General features: G+C 49.0%; 1 protein-coding gene across 1 annotated transcript in view; it reads left to right on the top strand.

Moving 5' to 3' along the window:
• Positions 1-360: 360 nt before the first annotated feature.
• The window catches only part of LAMC2 (laminin subunit gamma 2), an 85,966-nt gene continuing 63,359 nt past the window's right edge, over positions 361-22,967 (top strand). The window contains exons 1-4 of the mRNA XM_069641407.1: positions 361-651; positions 19,871-20,065; positions 20,856-20,991; positions 21,197-21,301. Coding sequence (XP_069497508.1) covers positions 567-651; positions 19,871-20,065; positions 20,856-20,991; positions 21,197-21,301 — 521 coding nt within the window. The 5' untranslated portion in view covers positions 361-566. The remainder of the gene's footprint in view (positions 652-19,870; positions 20,066-20,855; positions 20,992-21,196; positions 21,302-22,967) is intronic.

Below are 22,967 nucleotides of genomic sequence, written 5' to 3'. Positions count from 1 at the left end.
TTATTTGTTCCGGTGGCCAGTCGAAGCACGTGTGTGCAAACTTGCCCTGTGCCATGGCTAATTTGCCAGGCATCGTTGCATTTTATGTGTATATCTGTGACTCCCGGTTGTGGTCCTGGCCTTCAATGACCATCGGACCGGACTCAATCCATATGTGGTAGAGAGCCCCCTTCCTTCGTGTCCATCTTCAGCTGGTAGACCCCCGCAGTTGCCAATCGGTAGAGCAGGTAACCAGGACTACAGGCCAGTGTTTACTTCCCCTCTTCTCCTGTGCCTTCAGGTGGGACGGAAATGAGCAGGGTGTGCTCGTGTGTGTGTCTGTCTGGAGCAGGAGGGCTGGGCTCTTATTCAGGTGGGTGAGTCAGCGCTGCCAGGGCACGAATTCTGGCTGTCAGCGGTGAGTCAAGTGAAGGAGAGGATATAAACTCCCTGCGTGCGCAGAGCCTCCAGCGGTGCCCCCCTGACTCCTGAGACCAGCATCGACCCCTGTCCCCTGAGCTTCCAGTGGTGAACCCGAGACCAGAAGCGACCCCGGTGTCCTGAGGGAGGAGAGAAAGCAGAGCGCTATGGCCTGGCTGACAGCCATCCTGACCCTCGGCTGCTGCCTTGCTCTCCACCTGCCCACCGCGGCGGGGACAACCCGTAGGGAAGGTAGGACGTGCGTGCATGCGCCTGCGGAGACCCGCCGCGGCGGTGCCCTAGGGACGTGTGTAGGGGAGGGCACAGCCAATAAGGGAGGGGGAATAGTTTAAGAAGGTGTACAATGGGTAAAAAGAACGTGGAATGTGGCGACCTATTTTCTAATCCCAATTGTGTGATCGCTGGCAAATCACCTCGTCGAGCCCTCTGCTACAATTGCTTGTCCGGGCAGGTTGGTTCGGAGTTTTTAGAAACAAGCTAAAAACAAACTCTGTTGTCATATGGTTAGTTTAAAAGAGCGAGTTTGTCCTCAAAAGATGACGTATGGGATCCTGGGATGGGCACACCACCCAAGGAAGCATGCGGTCGTGCGGAGAATAGTCCATTCGATACTTTGTGCCTGTAAGTAGAACTAAACCCCCAACCAACACAGACGTGTTCTGTAACTTGGCGTTGTAATGAGCGAGAGGCAGGTTACATGAACCAGGGATGGGTGCTGTGCCATGTTGTTGGAGGATATATTATTTAACACCATGCAGCACAGGAATGGGCTTATGTAGTATTTTCCCCATTGCCACTGCCTCTCAGAGGGTTTCTTCTGAGAGGAAAGCAACAGCCAAGGCTCGATCTGACCAAGAACGCAGTGGCGCTGACAGGACACTGTGGCCCCTTTTAGGTCCAATGACTGTCCAATGACTGTGGCAATGATGAGGGCGGAGCCACCCATCAAGGAGGCCCAAGTTTAATTTGGGTTACGGCCCAAGAAACAAGAGAGGGGCGGAACGCGGGCCGGTTTTAGGGGTGGTCCACCCAAGCGACTGCCCAGGGGCCCTGCCATTATCCCCCCACCACGCCAGCTCGGGTGATTATTTCAAGGTCTCCCCCGAGTTGGGTGGTGGTAGAATGCGTGGCAAGCACCTTATTGAAATTAAATGTGCTCCGCTCTCGGGAGCGGAGGGCATTTAATAACAACAATAGGGAGCTGGTGTGCAGTATTTTGCCGCCCAGGGCGCGAAAATGGGACCACAAGCCCTGGGAAAAAATTGAAAAAGGGTGAGGAGCCAGCGAAGCGGGCACACAAACCCGCGAAAATTATGAGGGGGCAACTGGAAGGAGGTGGGGCCAGCCACCCATGGGCTTTGACCCTCAGGGCCATAAAAAGGAGCTCACCTCTTCAAACGGCCTCTTTACCTTCTAACAGTTGAGTCACCCGGCTTTTTCCCAGCTAAGCAGCATGTCCCTCCCTCCCTACATGGAAGGAATTTCGATAGGGACAAAGAGGTATTTTGAAAAGCAACCGTTGCAGGGCGGTATGCAAGCGTCCTGCGGCCTTTTGTGCCACAAAAAATCACATGACTGTGACATTTGTATAGCGCTATAAGGAAGGCGTGGGAATGAGGCACATTCAAACTATGTTTTTTTTTGGTCCAGGAAGTGGCCAAGTGCCCAGGTTATGCAGCCAGCTGCCACTTTTAACCAATGGCAAAACAGAAAGGTGATGGCTGGAAGGTTTTGAATAAATCATAACCACTGGCAAAGCTCTGGGCAACCCTCCAGACCATTGTTTTTCAGCCTGCCAAGCCATTACAGAAGGGGAAAAACCATATGCAAATCAGGCTTGGTCCTACCCCAAAAGGGGCAGTCCAGCCCGAACTGCTAGGTCACATCCCTTCTGCACGAGACCACAAGCATCCCCAGACATGTTTCAGCCTTGTTGGGCGTCATCAGTGAGGAGTAGCTTGGGTCTCTAGGCCTGGCAGACTCGGGACCCACGTCTTAACCAATGGCACTGTCTTAAATAGGAACAATTCCCTACAATGTTCCCAAGAGACGCACCCCCAAATACTATTCAGTTGTCTTGTAGGGAATCGTTCCTATTCCTATTCAGGGCAGTAACATTGGTTAAAACTGGCAGCTGGAGAGTTGTGAATGGGGCCCATTTTTTCCTCAATCCAACCCTGAACAGACCTAAAAAACACTTCACACTTTCTCGGGCTTCCAGCCCTTGTCTGCTTCACTGTGTTCCTCGTTTTTTGTTGTTGTTGAGAATACAGCTTTTTGCTAATTGTTTACAATTTGGAGAATAAAAGGTGTGCCGCTTTTTAACTGCACCTCACCCACTGTTGAAAACGTCCCCACAGCCACTCCTTCTCATTGGTTTATGCTGAGTTCAGATGTACCAGAAATACTTTTCCCCCAGTGAATTGCCCCCACCTACTTAAATAGAGCATGCATCTGAAAAAGGTTTTCTTGCGAGTACGCCCCCACCTTCCTCAATAGAGCAGGGGTTGTGAAGCGAGATTTTTCCTTGTGCGTGCCTCCGCCCAGGTGTGGACTGGCAACCATTTTCAAAGTGGCCCCATATTCCAAATTTTCAGTAGGCCCAACCCTTTCCCTATGAGAACATTTGAAGAGGCCCAGGGTGTAGAGGCCTCAGAGTTCCCTGCAGGCCAGTATACCCCCGCCTGCCCCCCCCTGATGAGAGGGGTCTGCACGGTGCTGCTGAATTCGAGAAGCGCGTAGACGCTGACGACGCTCGTTTCTCCTCAGGCAAGGCACAGAACGCTGCGGAAAACAAGGAGCCTGCCAATTTTTTTTTTTTTCGTTTTAATCTCAAAATTGAATACGTTTTTTGAAAAAGTGATCTTGGCACGCAGGGGGCCGTCTGAAGATGCGGCGGGGGCAATTTCAAAATGATGTCTGGGCCCCCCTTGCCTTCAGGTGCGAAACCCCACCTGCATGTGTCAGAAACAAAAATGCATTGATGCGGCCCAACAGGAAAAGTAGTGTACATACGCTTGTGAGGGGTGCGGGCAGCAGGGCCAGATGGCGCAGTTTTAAATCCTAGAGCAGCCATATTATCAAACAGCCGATAATATGTAGTAAGGAATAGGAAGAATTCTTTCAAAATTGATCTCCTTTGCTCTCCGGGCCCCGCATCATTTTTAACCTCTTCCTTGCTGGGTAGCAGGTCACCTAACTCAACATAGTGGAAAGGCTAGTGTGTGCATTGGCCACAGTCCGAGCTCGCGCCTTGGTTCTGTGGAGAAATCCTAGAAAGGCAGGGAAGGGGGCGCATGGCTCTAGATTATCTAGGTCCTGTTTGCTCGCTGAGCAGCAGAACAAAGAAAGACGGCCATAAGAGGAGCTGAAACCCTGTGCGACCACTTAACACAAGCTGCTTGTGGGTCCCATTTCAGTTGAACGGGTGGAAATGCCTTGCCCCACGCAGGGCTTGCTGCTTTCTCATCTCAGGTGGGATATAGAAGGGCGTCTCCAAAGTTGAGGATTTTCCCCACCGCAACATGGGGAACATTCGCGCGAAACAAAGCAGACAACGAGGAAGAGAAGAAGCTAGAGAGATGCCTTTGACCCTCTTCGGGATGAGGAATAGTTGAGGATGGGGGGAATATTATAGCTCACTATAACACTGTTTACATGCCTCTGCGGGTTGGGGCCTACTAGAGGAGGAGTGCATAAAATTAAGCAATATTCCCAAGTCTGCAGGCTTTACTGGCTGGTAAAGGCCTGGGGCGCAAGCAAAGCCAGAGCCTTAACGCTGGGCCCCAGTGTTATTACCAGGCCAGTGAAGTCTGCAGAACAGAGGGTTATTGCTATTAGCACCCGAGGCCAACCCTCAAGGTGTTAATAGCAATACAAAGGAAAAAAATAAGTGTCTGCACTGCTTTGTTCGCAGCAGCAGCAGCCAGGGAGCGTCAGGGTTGTCATGGCAATGGGAGACGGGGTCCGCTCGGATGCCCTCTTCCATTTCGATGGCTTACCAGGAGGCCAAGCTGACGGAGCAGAGTAGGCTGAGGAACTGGGTGGAGGAGCCCATTTAAGGTAAGTTGGTGGGCTGGGGGGATCTTGGGGGTGGGACGCAGTGGAGGAGGGAAAACAGTAGCGCCGGAGGAGCGCGGTGCGCAAAGCACTCTGGTTGCTCTGAACCCGGATTTGCATCAGCAGAATCAACACAGGTTTGGCTCCTACATCCGCCAAGGGTGCTAATGACCTGGATAAGCTTTGGCAGTCGGGGTACAGCACTATTAATTGATTGTAACCCCTTGAGGACATAATGGTCCAATGAAAACAATACAATAATACCATGAATAATGACAGAAAAGGATCCAGTGACCAACCAGCCATGCACACATTCTGTCATCCTCCGTGTTGATGATGCAGATACGGATACAGAGAAACAACATTGTTTATTGTCACTAGATAAGCTCTTTCAAAGGACTTTCTTTATTAGGATGTCACAATACCCAACAGACCTTATCTAACATATAGACAGTCTGGAGTTGACTGTGGATGATGCGGGCATGGGTAAAGAGAAGCAGAATTGTTTCCTCTCTCCAGAAGGGGCGATCTGGCTCCTGATAACACAATATCAAAGCAGATATCATCTGAATAATCTACATTCAGCTGCGAATCTGAAGGGGTGAGCTGGCATATGATGCCACAACACCCAAGCAGATATCCTCCGACCAATGGACATTCTGGAATCCTTATCATTCTTTGCTGTGGATGATGCAGGTGTGGGAAGAGAGGAGCAGTATTGCTACTTCTGAACCAGATAGCCCCTTAAAAAGAGAGAGAGAGAGAGTGTGGAGAAAGAGAGAGAGAGGGATCAAGGCAGAGATAGTGAGAAAGGTGTGCATAGTGGCCGGAGTCGTGCACCCATCATTATAAGCCTTCTTCCACTCTAATTGTCTGCAGTGCACCCCCGGCCCCTCTTTCCAATGTTCCCATTTATTTGCAGAGCAGTGATTCAGCCACAAGCGCTAAGCACCAATGGAGGGAAGGCGTGGCAGTAAACGGGGTTGTATCCTGATGTGGGTGTAGTCCTGAAAGGCCATGCCTTCATCATCCGAAGTTGTTGGACTTGGAACGGGGAAGAATAGTCGTTTCCCCACAGAGCTTTAGTGATCTCTCGTGATCCCACAAGTGTGATTGGCTGCAGGAAGAACCAACGCTGGCTTCTCTGGCGCACTTTGCGGTACTTGTTATGGAATCAGGGCCAGTGGTGGACTTGGCTCACAGGGACATTGAGAGCTCTTCAGATTGGCCGCAGGTTTCCCAGCCTGAGGCAGATCAAACTTTCCAGAACACAACATACTGTGTTTGTGCAGTTGTGGAGGATCCTGGAGGCATGGTCTCAGCTAATAATAATGTATGTATCGCTACACATAGGTCCCAGAGTGTGGAAACAATAAGAGACCTTATTATCCCACAGACCGTGGAAGGATGAAAGGCTGAGTTGACCTTGCTGGGTTTGGAACCTGCCACAGCACGCTGCGCACAGATATCCGGGGGGAGTGCTTAGCTCACTGTGCTTTCTGACAAGCTAATAGTTTGGGGCATGCTAGAGAGATTTTATGATGTGCAAAATGACCACTCTGGTGGTTTCAAAGGCCAGAGGCTTGTCTGGGCGTTGGCTTATTGTGCCCCCACCAGGGTATCCAGACCCTGGTCTGTGGAGATGAGGGAAAAAGTGAGGGGGGGGTGAGTGAAGTGGGTTCAGGATTAGACGGACATGGGGGGTTTTGGAGAGAGGCGTGCATGTTTCAGGGCAAGGGTAATGCTTGTGGGATCTTTGATACATGATTGGGCCAGTGGGCGGCTAGGCGGTAGTGTGCAGACGTTAGGAATGCCAGTTATGCTGTGTGTGTACCAGCAAGGACATGGCCATGAAAGCAGTTTCCGAGTGATAGACGCATAGTAGTAGAAGTAGCGTGTGGTGGTTTATGCGCGAGGTGCCAGGATTAGTCCGGCGCACTATTGCCGGGCGCGTGGTCTCCAGGCAGTCTGGTGGATCCGGAAGAGAGTGGGCGGGCAGACCTTGCACAGGTTGATTGGTTTCAACTTGCAATTGCTGACCCGGAATGATATCCCGGGATACTAATTGAGGACTGCACAGCCTGGCTGCCAAGGGTAGCACAGTCCAAAGGAGGCAGGCGAAAAGGTGAACGTGGAAGGAGAACATTGAGGGCCAGCAGGGGGGATGGAGTAGGTGTTGGCTATGTGTGTGCTGAGTGCTTGGCAGTAGGGTGTAGTGCGGAGTCTAATCAATGAAGGTCAGGGATTCTCTGGCGTGCGCTGCTGCCGCTCCATGCAAGGACATGCAATACACCTGGGAATTCCAACGGAATTTCTCTTCTTCTTAACATTATTATAAGTTAGACTTCCTTTTTAACTTATATATTTTTTTTAAACCAAATGAATGCTGAATTACATGACAAAGATTAACTGAGTAATTTTTGTACATGAAAACTCATATTTATATTTCTTTCTATAGACCATATTTTCATCACAGACCATGCTGTCTCTTTTTGTTCATAGGTTCGTACATTTCTTTGCATAAACTGTTGTTGTCACAGACCATATTGGCAAATGTACTAGCCTCTGTGTAAAAACACATATCACTTAATATCTATACATTAGTACACACCATTTGTGTTATGATGAGTTTATCGCATAGTTTGTTTATTTATTTCTAATGCGCACTAGACGCGGGGGTATCAGGGCGCAGCAGTTGAAGCAAGTGCAAGGCTTAGGTTACAGAAATACAAGATGCAAGCAAGATATACAAGGTACATGTAGAAATACAATATACAGGCAAGAATAAGCATATATGTAGGTTATAAGCAGGTGAGATACAAATACAGAAACAAATATGCAGCAAACATAAGTCAAGAAGTATTTGAGGGAATGTGCAGAAGCATTCCCAGGGTAACGGTAACACGGCAGTCGAACCTAGAGATCCGTGCATTTGAGCAAGTTGATGTAGTTTTGTCTAAATGTCAAGCAGGGTTGATCTTCTCTAAGAGGGTGTGGCAGGGAGTTCCAGAGTTTGGCTGCTTTCACAGGAAATCTACTACCACCAGCCCTAGTGAGCCTAAATCTGGGAATAGTAAGACAGTTGGTGTTGCCAAGTCTCATGGGTCTGGTTGAAGTTCTTCTATGGAATCTGTCCATAATATAGCTAGGGGCCGCATTATTTAATGCTTTGTGGGTGAGTGATGCCGTTTTTAGAAGGATTTTATTATGAGTCGAGAGCCAGTTGTTGTGGCGCCTAGTTGCTGAGATATGTGATCTTCTAGTCACCTCTAGTGCTGTTCTTAAGGCATTGTTTTGGAGGATTTGTATCCTCTGAATAATAGTTTTATTAGCACCTATGTAGAGGGAATTACAATAATCTAGTCTAGAGAGTATTAAAGCTCTGACCAGGATCATGCAGTTATCATTTGACAAGAATGGTTTGTCAGACCTAATGAGCTTACAAGTATAGGCAGTGGCGGAGGGTGTTGATTTCACTTGTTTATCGAAAGAGAGCGCATGGTCGAGGTAAAAGCCCAGGGTCTTCACCTCCTTGGCCACCTTAATCAGGTTCTCGTCAATGTTGAATGATGAGTATTCCTGGCCTAATTTCTTAAGGTTGGTGTGGGTGCCCAGGATGATAAGCTCGGTCTTGTCATCATACAGACATAGACCGTGGTTGGCCCTCCATGCTTGGATGATGAGATACACTCGATTCTGTCGTAATCCCCGTAAAGTGGGAGGAGAATCTGAGTATCATCTGCATAGTTAGTGTTGGTGATACCGAGAAGGTCCAGATCATCGAACAAGGGTTTGGTGAATATATTGTATAATATGGGAGAGACACAAGAGCCTTGGGGGACACCACACGTGATAGGGATAGGGTCAGCCGCTGATAAGGGGAGAAGACCCTCATGGTTCTGTCGCTCAGGAATGATTCAATCCATTTAATGGCCTCTATAGAGAAGTGAGCCGCTGAGTCCAGCTGGCCACATAAAACCTTGTGATCCACAAGGTCGAATGCGGCAGAGAGGTCTAGCAGTAAGAGGAGAGCAGTTTTGCCTTTGTCTCTTAGCTCATCAACTTGACTTTTCAAGTCGATGAGGGCGGTTTCCATCCCGTGTTGGGGCGGAAGCCTGATAGTCTTTCTCCGAGGAGTTTATGGAGTTCCAAATATTTTTGGATCTGAGTATAGGCAACCTTATCGAGTATTTTGAGCAGGGAGGGTACCGTCGTGATGGGATGGTAATTAGTAGGAATTAATGGATCTAGGGTTTGCTTCTTTAACAATAGGAGCACCCAGGATTGCTTCAGGTTAGTGGGTATGGTGCCAGATGAAAATGAGGCGTTGATGAGTTTGGAGATAAAAGGGGCAAGATCTCTTGCTGCATCTTTTATAATCTTGGCTTTTTTTTGGCTATTTTGTTCTGGAGGGTGGTTACTTTATTAGAAAGTGCCTGTTGAATATCTGTACACCATGTTTTATTTTAGATGCAGATATCAGGTGTGGGGATGGGAGTTTCTAATTCTTTTAATATGGTAAATAATTCCTTCATGCTGGCATTGGCGTTAGAGATGCGTTCATTCTATGAATTGCGTTTAGCTAGGCAGATTTCGTTTTTGTATTGGGAGGAAATTTTAGTTAGTTTGGATTTGTTATCCTCTGAGGGAAGTAGTCTCCAGGCGGTTTTGCATTTCCTCTTTAGGAGTCGTAAGTCCCTTAGTTGAGGGGTAAACCACTTGTTTATGTGAGTTTTAGGTTTACTAGGTCTAAGTTTAAGTGGAGCAATTTTGTCAAGTGCAGTCCACAGTTGAGGTGTGATGGAGGTGATATTGGCAGTACAATTGTAGTCAGCTACCCAATCTAGGGATCTCCCTTTATTGTGGGTAGGCTTGTTAATTTTTTGGGATAGGCCGAGATCCGATAGGATGTTAGCTATATTTAAGGCGTGCTTATCTGACGGGTCGTTAAATCCTAGATTGAGGTCGCTAAGTAGTAATTGTTGGGTGGTGGTTTTGAAATTATTGGACAATAGGCTGTAAATGTCCTCCTCAAACATTCCAAGTGGGCCCAGAGGCCTGTAAATTAGGTGGATAGTGAGGGTCTGTTAGTTGATTGGGGGGAGTTTAACGGTGAGTATCCATGTTCATTATTAAAACATGCCGTGCTGTACAGTAGTTTAAAACAAAATGATACCTTGAATAGGACAGATTGCTATCCCCCCTTTGAGAGCGGTTGCTATTCCCCCCCCAGAGACCGACTGTTATTGTACAATTAGAGAGTGGTTGCTGTTCCCATTAGAGAGTGGTTGCTATTCCCCTCTTAGAGACAGGTTGTTATTGCCCAATTAGAGAGTGGTTGCTACCCCCATTGGAGAGTGGTTGCTATTCCCCACTTAGAGACCAGCTGTTATTGCCCAATTAGAGAGGGGTTGCTACCCCTATTAGAGAGTGGTTGCTATTCCCCACTTAGAGACCAGCTGTTATTGCCCAATTAGAGAGTGGTTGCTACCCCATTAGAGAGTGGTTGCTGTTCCCCTCTTAGAGACAGGTTGTTATTGCCCAATTAGAGAGTGGTTGCTACCCCCATTAGAGAGTTGTTGCTATTCCCCACTTAGAGACTGGCGTTCTTGTCCAATTAGAGAGTGGTTGCTACCCCTATTGGAGAGTGGTTGCTATTCCCCACTTACAGACTGGTTGTTATTGCCCCATTATATAGTGGTTGCTACCCCCATTAGAGAGTGGTTGCTATTCCCTGCTTAGAGACAGGCTGTTATTGCCCAATTAGAGAGTGGTTGCTATTCCCCGCTTAGAGACAGGCTGTTATTGCCCAATTAGAGAGTGGTTGCTATTCCCCGCTTAGAGACAGGCTGTTATTGCCCAATTAGAGAGTGGTTGCCATTCCACGCTTAGAGACAGGCTGCTATTGCCCAATTAGAGAGTGGTTGCTACCCCAATTAGAGAGTGGTTGCTATTCCCCTCTTAGAGACAGGCTGTTATTGCCCAATTAGAGAGTGGTTGCTATTCCCCGCTTAGAGACAGGCTGTTATTGCCCAATTAGAGAGTGGTTGCCATTCCACGCTTAGAGACAGGCTGTTGTTGTCCAATTAGAGAGTGGTTGCCATTCCACAGTTAGAGACAGGCTGCTATTGCCCAATTAGAGAGTGGTTGCTGCCCCAATTAGAGAGTGGTTGCTATTCCCCTCTTAGAGACAGGTTGTTATTTCCTTTCTACACCTTCACACCATGATTTTCACTTGCTGCAGGACACACTAATAAGAGATGCTCATGCCAGCTCTGTTAGATAAAGCATGGGCCTGTTCTTTTTTGCAGAAAAATACCTGAGGCCTGCGCAGTGGTGAGGAGGCAGTGGCTGAGGAACTGTTGACCCTATACCCTGTATCAGAAGCCGGTTTCGTTTAAAGCGCTTAATCATCTTATTACTGTTCAGGCTAACGTTTGTAAGAAGTACAATTCCTTCTGACCATTTTCCCTCTTTATTGGGTGTCTCTTGTAGGGTATCCTTTCCTGTCTATCGATATAATTCCCATAAGATGTTTCTCTTTTGGGGGGCTGGGCATGCTCAGAGGGAGACCCAGCCCGGCAGCCCCTCCTCATCTAAAATTCTCCAGAAACAAGAACCCTCCTCCATTTGAGTGGCTGAGTTTGTAGCCGTTTTATCCTCTGATCCAAAATCTTAAGATGTCCATATGAGTGTGTATGGTTCATGGTTAAAGACATTTTAATGTTAGGGTGAGTGTTGTGAACAGTGTTGTGAGCACCAAGCCATGTGTCTGTTATGTATTTATTGATTCACACATACAACCTTTTTTTTTTAAAAATCAAAGACTTGTTTATGAAATATAGAGATCTCTCATCATTTTTATATTCCTGAAATGCCCAGTGATGTAATGCAAAGCAGGCAGGAACACCCACTGGTGCTATTTCTCCCCTTTCCCTCTCGGATGGGGGTGTTTTGAGAGAGTACAGTAGGAGTGTACCAGATTATCCACCTTGGAAAGATAACTTTCTATCAGAAAATAATTCAGATGGTTTGCCTATTGTTAGCCCTTGCGAAAAACAAGTGAGGTGGTTCAAACAGAACGCCTGCAACACAGGCCCAGTGGTCCGTGGGCCCTCAGACCCCGACAGGCTGGTCACACCACAGTGTGTCACTACGGGCAGTTTGAGCACGTGACCAAAGAGCCATTTACTTGGGCAGCAACAGCTGTGTTTTCGCATTAGATTGCTTCTGTAAAGTACTAGAATTACAATGCAATGAAACCAGCTTCGTTTTTCTAGCAATGATTTATTGATATTGAGGAGGGTTTTGTTGCATGACACTGAGGTGTACTGTGGGAGTGACGTGTGGCAGTGAGGGGGGGGCACATTCTAGTGTTTTGCCCTGGGCACCAAGTTGGCTAGAGACTGCCCTGTGTGTATGTATTTGTTGTGGAGCTGGTTGGGACAGTATCAGTACTTGGCAACACATCAAGGGCTTCCAGCTGCTTCTCTCCCTGGACCACGCCTTCCTAACGAGGAGCGCGCGTGCCCTGCAGGAGGGGATGGGTTGACAAAGGAGGAGTGGCCCCTGAGGCCAGCTCTCACAAGGACCCAGCCCAATGCGTGAACGCTGAGACGCATGCCTTTTTTAAGAGAACACACTGTTCCATCCAGAATCTTTAATTTAAATGCCCTGGCTCCATTTTTTGAGGTTTTCAGTTGAGAAGTGCATGTTACTTTACCTAAAAGTGATGGCTGGGCCCACTAAAAAGCGGGCCAGTTAGGACTGAAGGGGCTTTGCCCCCAGGGTCTAGTGTACTTGATCGGTTGAGGCCGGTTTGAATGGCTCCAATGCTTAGAATATGAGACTAGGGACCAAGGATGCAACTAGACTAAAAGTTTGGGGTGACTGGGGGGACTAGCTCCAGAGACTGTGGGGGAGGGGAAATCTTACTTGATTTGGGGCATCTAAATTCTTTACACATTCTAACCAGACTCCTCTGGCCCAGCTTCAATGTTACCTCTCTCCTTCACATCCGGAAGCACACACTTAAGAAGCGCTGTGAGAATGAGCTGTCGCCGCCCCAGTGCTAATATTCCATCACCCTTTCACCTGCCTAGAAATGTGTGCATAGGAATGGAGGCGCTAGCAATGCAAAGCTTTGCATTAGTAATGGCCGCACCTTTGTGAACTGTGCAGCCGCAGGCACTGTTTACTGTCTGTGTCCTGTCCTGCCACGGCTCTGTAGCTCAGTCAGGGCAAGTCAACATAACCCAAAATGTCGGGGTACGGCGGAACGCTAAAGCCCAACGTGCCCAATGGTCGTTGCGCTGCTTTTAGGGAAAAAAAGGTTGAGAAGCCTTGGCCCAGGGTCCGCCTGTTGGCAAGCTTCATGACATGGTGGTAAGCAGCCAACCAGCTGGTGCACAGCGGGTGGTAAGATGGGGCGGCTCTTATCTTAGGGTGCCTACCACCTTACTTGTTATGTTGGGGTTCTGAACAGAACTCGTTCTCTAGAAAGCCAACATCACCAGGGCCACCATCCCGAGGAAGGGCACAACACATCGGCTCGTTTCATTGGTCCCGTGTGCAAGCCACCTTTTTATGGGGACACTTCGCGTGAATGCATTTGTATTGACTGGGATGCAGGTGTCCTGGTGCTTCCACCTTGCGAAGCGCAGGCCTCATTCGGCGCTGCGTGCATCGGCGCAGGGAGCGTGCGCACGCCACCAGAACGTGTTCGCTCTGCGGGGATTGGCTAGTCCCGCAGTCTGTGAGGTAATATGAAAAGACTGCCGGCTGCTGCTAAAATGGCTCCAGAGGAAGGCACAGGATCTCCTGCCAGGAATGTGATGGTCGTGTTTGAACCTGACTGTGGGCCTTGGCTGGAAGCCGGGCATCACGCAGAGCTGCTGAGGGCAAAAATAGACAGGGACCGGGTGGGGTTAGTGCTGATCTCAGCTTGCCTTCTCAGGCGTGCATTTCATAATTCACCGCTGTTGTTTTTCAGCACTTGTAAGTGAACTTGTATTAACTGTTGTGGGGGGACCCTGGAACACACTGTGGACGGATCCCGTTTGGGGTTCTAGATCACCGATCACCTCCTACACCACTGATATGGCACTGTGGAATTCCCACCCACTTGCAGAAGAATACTAATATTTGTGGGGGTCCTAGAGTATTAATGACAACGGAGAGAGGGTGCTCACATCTTGGAATTCTATAAAACCGATGATAGTGGTGAGAGAATGCTCACATCTGGGGGTACGATAGCACTGATGGCAATGAAGGTAAGATGCACATATCTGGGGCTATTATAGTACTGAAGGCAAGGATATGAGGATGTTGACATCTGCGCGTCCCATAGAACTAATGGTGCATTTTTCAAGACATTGCTTGGCCTACCGTCCCTGGCACCCATGTTTGCTCTTCTTGCTGAGCTTGGAGCCCCTTATCTGGCAGAGGAATGGTATCCGGCCCCACTATTGTTTATGTTTATGTTTATTGAATTTATATAGCGCTTTAAGCCAAAGCCAAAACACTTTACAATATAACAACAGGTACAAAAGTGAGAGAAGCATATTTACAAACATGAACAGGTCATTAGAACAATAAGTAGAACTATTTACAAGGGGGGAGATGGTGGGGGGAGGGTAGAGGAGGGGTTAGGTGAAGGGAGTTATGGTGTAGGATTTGAGGTGGGTGGAGGAGAAGGGGGAGGGGAAGGGAAGGGAGAAGTGATCTGGTCTCCTCATTGCCCTTAAGTAGTATTTGTTACCAATTTAAGGTCAGAGGGGAAGGAGAGAGGATGGGGGCCAAGGGTAGGAGGGGAGGGGTAGGGAAGGGAAGTCGGGGGGAGTGAAGAAGATGGGCTTTCAGGGAGTGGCGGAAGGATGAGTAGGTAGGGGTGGAGCGGATGGAGAGCGGGAGGGAGTTCCTCAGAACATCATCCAGGACCTTGCTCGGTGAGTCGCATGCTGCAGTATTCCTTGCTTAAAGTTCATTCATGGCTGTATGACCCAGTTAAATGCTCCCAGCCTCCTCCCACCAGCAGATTTGTTGAGCCAGGGTGGATGGACTGCCTATAAAAAGAATGTTAGTTTTCTGGTTCAGGAGAGGCACGAATCGATGAAGCTCTTATTTGATCTCTAACCGGAAACACGCCATTGTAACTAATGTGAATTCCTTACAACCCTACTTGATGTATAATAATAAGCCAGTAGATTGTTGGATTATAAGGAGAGCCCGATTTGATCTCCTACTGCTGAAAGGCAACACAGCCAGTTGGCAAGGCCATGTGCAGGATTCAGAATCCCTTGCTGTAAATCAGCAGTTGAAAATCTTGTGCATTTTGTCCGGCTGCGCTCATATTATTTGGCCTTCAGAAAGCAGACGATCATCCGTCTACTGAGGCGAGACATTTTTTTACAAACACCATGCATACCGTACATGTACACTGTACATGCACGCGTCATGAAAGAAAAACAATCTGAAGACTTTGACGCTTGAAGGATCAGTGCAAGGGTAGGGTGGGGATAGTGACAGGAACACTGATGTTGATGCCCTATTTTTCGACTTTGATATTGCAAGATGTAATACGGATCCAAACACTAGATGGCGTCCTGTGCAAAGCATGTGGTGCTAAGCAGATACAAGCCACTGCAAGACTATGATATGATATGGCATTTATGACATTTACTATGGGTCTCCGGTCTGGAAACAATGGTGCCGGTAAGTTTACTGGCACCGTTGTTTCCGGACCTGCATATTACAATTTTGCAGGTGGTTGCCGTCCCGCCCGCCAGGTCAGACCTGCCGGGCGGAACGGCACCTGCCTGCAGAGTTTTCACAGAAGCACCGGCACCGTTGTTAACGGTGCCGGTGCTTCCGTGGTCCACATTCCCATAGAGTGGGAATGCGGACTTACCATTTGCCGGCGCCTGACTTCCTGAACCTGGTTGTAATGGTTGTAATCTGCCCAGTGTTACTGGGAAGGCCCCGCTAAATCATTACGTGTCCGGCGGCAACCCCACCGGATCCATATTGAGGCCCTATAACTTTAAACCAGAAAAGAGTTCCCAGTGTTTATAGGGGAAAATGAAACTACAAGTAGTGTACAGGAATGCAAAATGATATGGGCTAAACATTAGGATTTGCAGAGCATCTCAGAATTGACAAGCTACAGTCTAGAAGCTATTTTTCAGCGTTTTTTGAGAAGTGAGTCGTTTAGGAAAGTGAGGCGTCATTTGTTAGTATTACCTTTACTTGGCTTTCCCCCACTTCATGGACTATTTAACTTTTAAGGGCTGTAGGGGAATGATCCCCCCGCCCCCAACTTAATGGTTTCCAGTTACGCTATGATGAAATGTACTCTCCCACAGGCCCTTTGGACTACTTCCCCATGTTGTCAAAGCGCCCTCGCTTGGAGTTGGAGTGAGAGGTCAGCGGGCGGCAAAGACAGGAAGACTCCCAACATTCTAGTTGAGCATTGAAATGCCAGGCTCAGGCCCACTCCCACGCCTGCTGCTGTTCAGCGGCATCAGCATGGCCTTTCTGTGCTCTGGTGAGATTTGCAGTGCTTTGAGGGGGAGGTTGTTTGGGGAGGGGGCATGGTGGCATGAGGTAAACATCTTTACTTATAGGAACGTACTATTACTTCTGCCTCTGCGATGATAATTATATGACAATGCTACTTGAGAGGCTCTGGTCTGCAGCGATGGGAGACTTGGAAGACAGGTGGCCATGTTGGAATGGTGACAGGCAAGCCAGCGGCTGATAGAATGAGCCTGTCTGTGTATTAAAAGGCAACAGCAATTGCAGCTTACTCACCGCCTTTTTCTTGTGCTTTTTACTTTTGGCTTCCAGGTGGTACTTGACCACCACCTATTACCCCTGAAAAAATTGCATTGTACTGACAAAAGGGAGCTGGTTGTGAAGAGGGACACAGCGTGTAGGTGTTGTTTGGCTATTTATTCATTCATTGACTGACCACGGTCAGGCTCAAGCTAATACTTATGGACATTCCCGCCCACTATCTGCCCGTCCCAACTCAAAACACATTCTCCTGGGCTTTCTTTAAGCTAGCTCTACCAAGCAGTCCCATCACACTTTGTGCTGCATAGGGCCTGCAAATGCTATTTCTAAGCAATCTTCTGATCAGTAATGGCTTAAGTGCAGATGTAAATGTGTACAAATACAAAACTTTATTAACCAAGTGTTCCTCCAACCACATGATTTATAAGCAGCATGTGTGCCTCCCATCTGCTCCATGGAATGAAGTCCTGTTTAAAACAAGCATTGACAAAGCCATCCGTTTTGGCTTATACATAGGTACTAGAACTAGATAGGTATTCACCAGGCGCTGCTATCATATATATAAGTAGGTTCTTACACCATTTTTCATCTATTGCCATCTTATCGCTAGGTAGTATCATTATGGCATTGTCTACACAAAAATCAAAACTATTGGCTTTGCCAATGCTTCAATCTCAAGCACTGCTACCAAATGTGTACCTTCAAACTATCTTCTTATGGAGGGAGTGTGCTGTTAACATTCGCCAACATGCACCATTTTGTTTTGTTTAAAAAAAATGGGCTCCTTGCCTCCATCCACCAATTTTCTCTGGACCCGCACCTCACTGCAGCTATCTTCATATATTGCAAGACCCTTTTTAAAACCCTGGATCCACCACTGGGGCTAGGATTATCTCGTGCATGGAAAAGGATTGTGGACCTTGGATTTGCAGAGCAGCGCATTTCCGGTCGCTGGGAGGACCTTTCCCGTCACGGGAGGGCTGCAGCTGTACTAGGCACCCAGTAACGCACTGAGGTGACTGGGATCTGGCTTCCGGATGTCCTGGGCCTCAGGGTTCATTCTGCCATTTTTCAGGGTGAAGCACGACACAGGGAAGGTGCCGGGAAGTTGGTAAGGGAACTTGCAAACAAAAGAGTTCTTTGCTGTTGGTGGGAGTCAACCATGGGTTTGGTCCCCCGGGGCCCAGAGTCCTGAGTCTATTTTAAGTTTAAAAACCCTGTCTGGGATTTGTTGATCGGGTGGATACCATCCCGGTTTTTGGCAAACTGATGGAAAACTCATGATATCTGCCCAAAAAACGGGATTGTATCCACCCGATCCCCAAATCCCGGGACAGGGTTTTTAAACTTAAAAAAGTCTCGGGACCCCGGGACGGAGGTGCGCATACCCGGACAGTCCTGGCAAAACCGGGACATCTGGTCATCCTAGCTGGTAGACCGCCGGAATTACTGGTGGCTTAATGCCAAACCCGTAAAGAGGACCACAGTGTCAGACCCAGGCATGGACTGGCTTGTAGGGCAAGGGAGCTGTGCCCCAAGCGAGGGCCCAATAGACTAGTGTAGGCCATATGTTTGCCAAAAGGTCCAGTTGTTCGGCCAAGGTGGGCCAGTTTGATGAGTTTCTTTATTGCATCTAGTAATTTTCATCAGTGTTATTGAACAAATATTCATTAAAAAGCAGAACTTGCAACACATTTCCCCGAATACTCGCCCATGGGTTATACTCAACAGTCTGCCACAAAAGGAACGAATTGGCATTTGCGAATGTAGGCTGCTTTCTCTTGGTGCACGAGCCAGTCTTATGCCCCCGTCTGATTTTATTCAGATGGCCAGGCCAGCCCCTGCGGTGCGTGGAGTGCACACTAACTTTGCACAGCTATCAAGCTGCCCGGGGCTTCACACCTCACCTGTCCCTTTGTTTTGCTCTGCAAGTCAACTCCAGGGGCGGAGCGGCTCCCCACGGGAGGCAGCTTTGACGTCATGTTCTCATGAATGTGGCATTAGAAGCGTCCTGCGTCAGCCACAGCCTAACAGTGGCGTTATGCGTCCACGCAGGGGCGTTGCTAGGGGGGGGGCTAACGGGGCTATAGCCCCTGATCTTTTGGTTGTAGCCCCAGATAGAATCCCAGGAGCTACAGCCAAAAGGCTAGGTAGCCCCCAGTCCCAACAGTTCCGACATCAGCGTAGCCCCGGGTCTTTTCCAGACCTAGCAACACCCCTGCGTCCACGCCATGTTTCTGGACCCCGAGTCATCACGGCCCAGTGTCTCCAGGTGCCTCTAACTCTGTGAACAGGCCTCACCAACTCCAAACAACCCTAGTGGGTCTACATCAGGCGAGGGGAGGCTACTGTGTACATTTCTGGCAGTCACACTCCCTCCCAGAGGAACTAGGAAATTCCTAGAGGGAACTTAAAGGTTCATCAGCATTTAGTTTTTTGTATTTAGGGAAGGGGACATGGAGTTTCGACAAGAAACACACGCATTGGTGCAAGCAGTGGCCAGAGCAATAACATGCCTGGGAGGCTTCGGATAGGCTGCAGCGATTACACATGGACCAGTTGATGTTGAAGGGAGGGAGAGCATGAACCCAGGACAAAAAAAACAGTCAAGGGATATTTACAGGGGTGCCAATGTCTACAAAGAAATAGCAGAGGGGGGTGGGGGGAGTCAGGGAGCGAGAGAATATGCTGGCTTAATTTGAGGGCCCCTTCAGTGGGAAGGAGAGGGATCTTGTGAGGGGGGTCTTGAATTCTCCCGTGGTCAATTGTGAAAAGGTCAATTAGTATACATCCCTTTCCGCCATTCCTCGTCCCTTCTCTCTCTCTCTCTCTGCATTTGCACACTCTGAATGCTCACAAGGCCTTGTAGAACCGCCTCTTCTTTCTCTTCATTTCCATTTTATTTGTCTTTCTATCCCATGTTCCCTCCCCGTTGCCCTGTGGGTGCTTTGAAACACAATTTACTTGATGAATAAGTGCCTTACAAATGCGCAATAAAATAAAATAAAAAAATAAAAAAATAAAAGGAAGTTCCCCCCACCGTTATACATACCGGTGCCCTTTGGGGGCACCTCCCATCTTGCCTGCTAATTTGGGATATCATCAGTGGAGTAACCTTGTTGAAAATGTTGGGGGGGACATGACATTTGAGGAAAACGTGCCCCAGCCAAATGAATGGGGACAAAATGGTGTGCCATGAAAGTTGGGGGGGACAAACACCCCCGTCCCCCCTAAAATTACGCCCATGGATATCATGCTCCCCAAAACCACAAGCAGGCCAAAAGGCCAATGGTTGTTTTAGTTCTTTGACACACCTATGTGGCTACAAATGCTGGCTTCTAGAACTCTCTACACTTGCCAAGGCACCAACGGGTCGTAACCGGTGCCCCCATGCCCCGGCGCTGCTCCCTTTAATAAAGACTGCACCTTATGAGGCTGTAGCTGGAGGCTCCTTGTGCAATGCTTGGGGTGGCGTCTCTGTTTCCTTAGAGGATGCCTGGCTGTTTTGGGGATTCCACTGCCTGCTTCTCCTTGTGGTAGTCTTAGAGCCTTTGCTCCCCACCTGGTCCATGCCTCACCCTTTTCTTTCTTGCAGTGTGCGATTGTAACGGGAGGTCCAGCCAGTGCATCTTTGACCGGGACCTCTGGAGACGGACCGGGCAGGGGTTCCGCTGCTTGAACTGCTTGGGCAACACGGATGGACTCCACTGCGAGCGGTGCAAGGAGGGACATTACAAGTCGCAAGGGAGCCCCGGAGAGGTCTGCCTGCCCTGCAAGTGCAACCCCACAGGTGGGCCGCTCTCAGAGACACACGCAGTGGGTTTGTGGGCTTATAGTCATTTGCCGCCGCCTGGCCTTGAGCTCCATGCCTGTCCTTGGTGGCCAGGGTGAGAATTACAGAGATCTGCAACGGATGCTAATGTTGAGGACCCCAGAGGGCTGGCAGTCACTTTTTTGTTTTTGTGAATTAAGGCTTTATTCAAAAATAAAGGCCACATGTGCGAGAAAGAGGGGCGATGCAGGGCCCTCGAGTTATACGGAAAGAGATAAGGATGCAGGAGAGTAGAGGTGCCTGTCAGGGGGGAGAGACAATGTCCACAGAGGTCTTTGCAAAGGAAGGACCCCAGAGCTGCCTTGAGGGGAGGACCCCAGAGGTGCCTGTGAAAGTGTGAAGGTCTAGAACCTTAATGGTGCCCTGTAGATGAGGGAGGAGGGGAACCCCGAGGTGCCTGTGGGAGGTAAGGAGAGGAGGTCTGTAAGACCCTTAGCATACCTGAGAGGGGAAGAGGGTGCAGCAACCCTCTGGGTACCCATGAGGGATGGATTATGGGGTACTAGTGTCTCTGTTGGGGGCTTGGGGCAAACTAAAGGCGAAGCAGGGAGCGCCGCTATATTGATCACTATGGCGCTTGTATGGGTGGCTAGATTTGGCGGAGTGGGCCCCTTCCACCAAGACCAGCGGGCGCTCCAGGTGGCCTGGGATTCTCAGCCAGACATGAGCGCTCAAGACCTGGCGTTCTGCAGAAGCTGTGCTTCCCCCTAGCTCATGAACGGTGTTGCCTCTGCCCCTTCTCCCGCAGGAGCCATCGGCGCAGAGTGTGACGTCAACGGACGCTGCGACTGCAAGCCGGGTGTCATGGGCGAGAAGTGTGACCGGTGCCAGCCCGGGTTCCATTCGCTCACGCAGGCCGGATGCACAAGAGAGAAGAAATCAATGTAAGTGAAACTGTCCTTCTTTTATTTCAAGCTTTCCTCATGCTCCTAGAGTGGACTCATAGTCAGGGCCTTGCATGTGGGGTGGCTGGGGTGAGATATGCCTAAACGGGTATCATGAGCTTCTCCTGATAAAGCGTGCAGTATATGTCTTTGCGGTTCCCAGTCTAGCATCTGTCATGAACCCTGGCCATTTCTGTCTTTCTAGGGACTGGAGCTGCGACTGCGACCCATTAGGCAGCCTGGGGCGGTGTGACACTGCTACAGGACGCTGCCACTGCAAGGCCTCAGTTACGGGAGACCGATGTGACAGGTACACAAGGAGGCCCTTCTTTCATTCTTACAAGGCATGAACTTCCATAAGTTAATTCTAAGCGATTCCTCCCACCCCCGCTTGTAAAGTGATGCTGTCTTCGCAAGGGGCGCATTAGCGCCAAAGCTGATGCAATATGCGCTTCGGATCAGCAGCAGTGAGAGATGACGTATTACTGAGGGAAAGACCTGATCTGAAGCTGCTTCATTCAGCTGAAATGGTGTTCTCCTATGAATGAAAGTAATAGCTGGTTCCACAGTGCTGCGGCAAGAACAGAGAGCGCCCGGTCACTAGCCCAAGAACGATTGAATTATGATATGATAGGTTATTTATAACGCGCTTAATACCCAGAGGTTTCTAAGAGCAGACCCGAGGATCGAACCTGTGTTACTCTGTGACGTCTTGCTTCCAAGGCGAGCACGTTGCCCCTGAGCTATCCTCCCGAGACAAATTGAGAAACCGGTCTCGGTAAGAACCCTGCAGAGCACAGGCACATAGCAAGAGTGCAGCGTGTTTAGTGAAACTACTCCCAGTAGTAGTCGGGATTTGAAGGGAATGTGCTTTTCCACCGGGAGCCAATGCAGAGCCGCCGCATGGGGACCATTGGCATCTGGAGTTGGTAGTCAGTGAGCGGGCCGCCAAATTCTGTAGTACAAAGCGGCGCGCCGCGGAGCAATATAGGAGGTTTGTGTAGACTTCTTATGTGTGGATTAATACCCAAACCTGATGCGCTTGGGCACGCAGACATTTCAAGAATTGATTTAGAAATGAGTCCACAAATCATGCGATGAATGTATAGTAGAAAGGGGCGGCCTGATAGAGGAGCCGTGCCAGTGCAGGGTTCCACACCAGAGAGGTGAACCCGGAAGACTGTCTGGCAAGCAGCACCACACCTGCTCAGGTCCCCTAGCACATCCAAGGTGATGACGGGGAACGTTGCAGCTTCAGGCGGCGCCATGTGCCTCAGAGGCGGGGGGTGGGGGGGTCCAGAAGCGGAGGAGAGGTACAAAGTGCCATCTCCAATGGCCCTACGGAACCCCCTGGACTTAGGGCAGAGTTGCTGCAGAAAAGCCAGCAGGCAGCAATTTGTTCCAGTGAATACCTGCAGGTGGCAAAGGCTTAAGGGAGTTCAATGCATACTGTACCACAGCCGCCTTCCCAAAAGCAATATCTGTGCTGCCACCCGGGAAGCGTTTGGCCAGAATAAGGCGCCCTCCCAATATCCAGAAGTGCGTTCTTCCAGGAGTCTTCATTGAAGTGTCATTAATGTGATCCTAAGGGGATGTGGTGTGGATGCTGACATGTAAAACTTGCAGGCATTTCTTTAGTTCCCCACCGTTCTTGGCCAAAGAAAATGATTAATGTGATTGCTGCAGATAAATCCAACCGTCCAAGTTCTTTCACTCTTTTTCACTGTTCCCAAGTTGCAATGGATTACCATGAAATGATCGAAAATAAAACATGTAATGAGAAATGACCTAATTTTTTTGGGTCACATTTTATTTTAGTAATGCGGGGGATCCCCTTCCCCCCACCTTCACCTCTTCTCTTACCCCACCCCCACCATCTATATATTAATACAAATGTACACAAATCCCTAACAAATTTGATCGAAAAAATGTGGTCATTTCTCATTAGGTAATGTTGCATTCGATTATTTCTGCGG

Source organism: Ambystoma mexicanum, chromosome 1q (genome assembly GCF_040938575.1).
Source record: "Ambystoma mexicanum isolate Mex_15411 chromosome 1q, UKY_AmexF1_1, whole genome shotgun sequence".
NCBI classification, from domain to species: Eukaryota; Metazoa; Chordata; class Amphibia; order Caudata; family Ambystomatidae; genus Ambystoma; species Ambystoma mexicanum.
The sequence above is the reverse complement of the archived record's forward strand: the minus strand, read 5'-3'. Positions and strand labels throughout refer to the sequence as shown.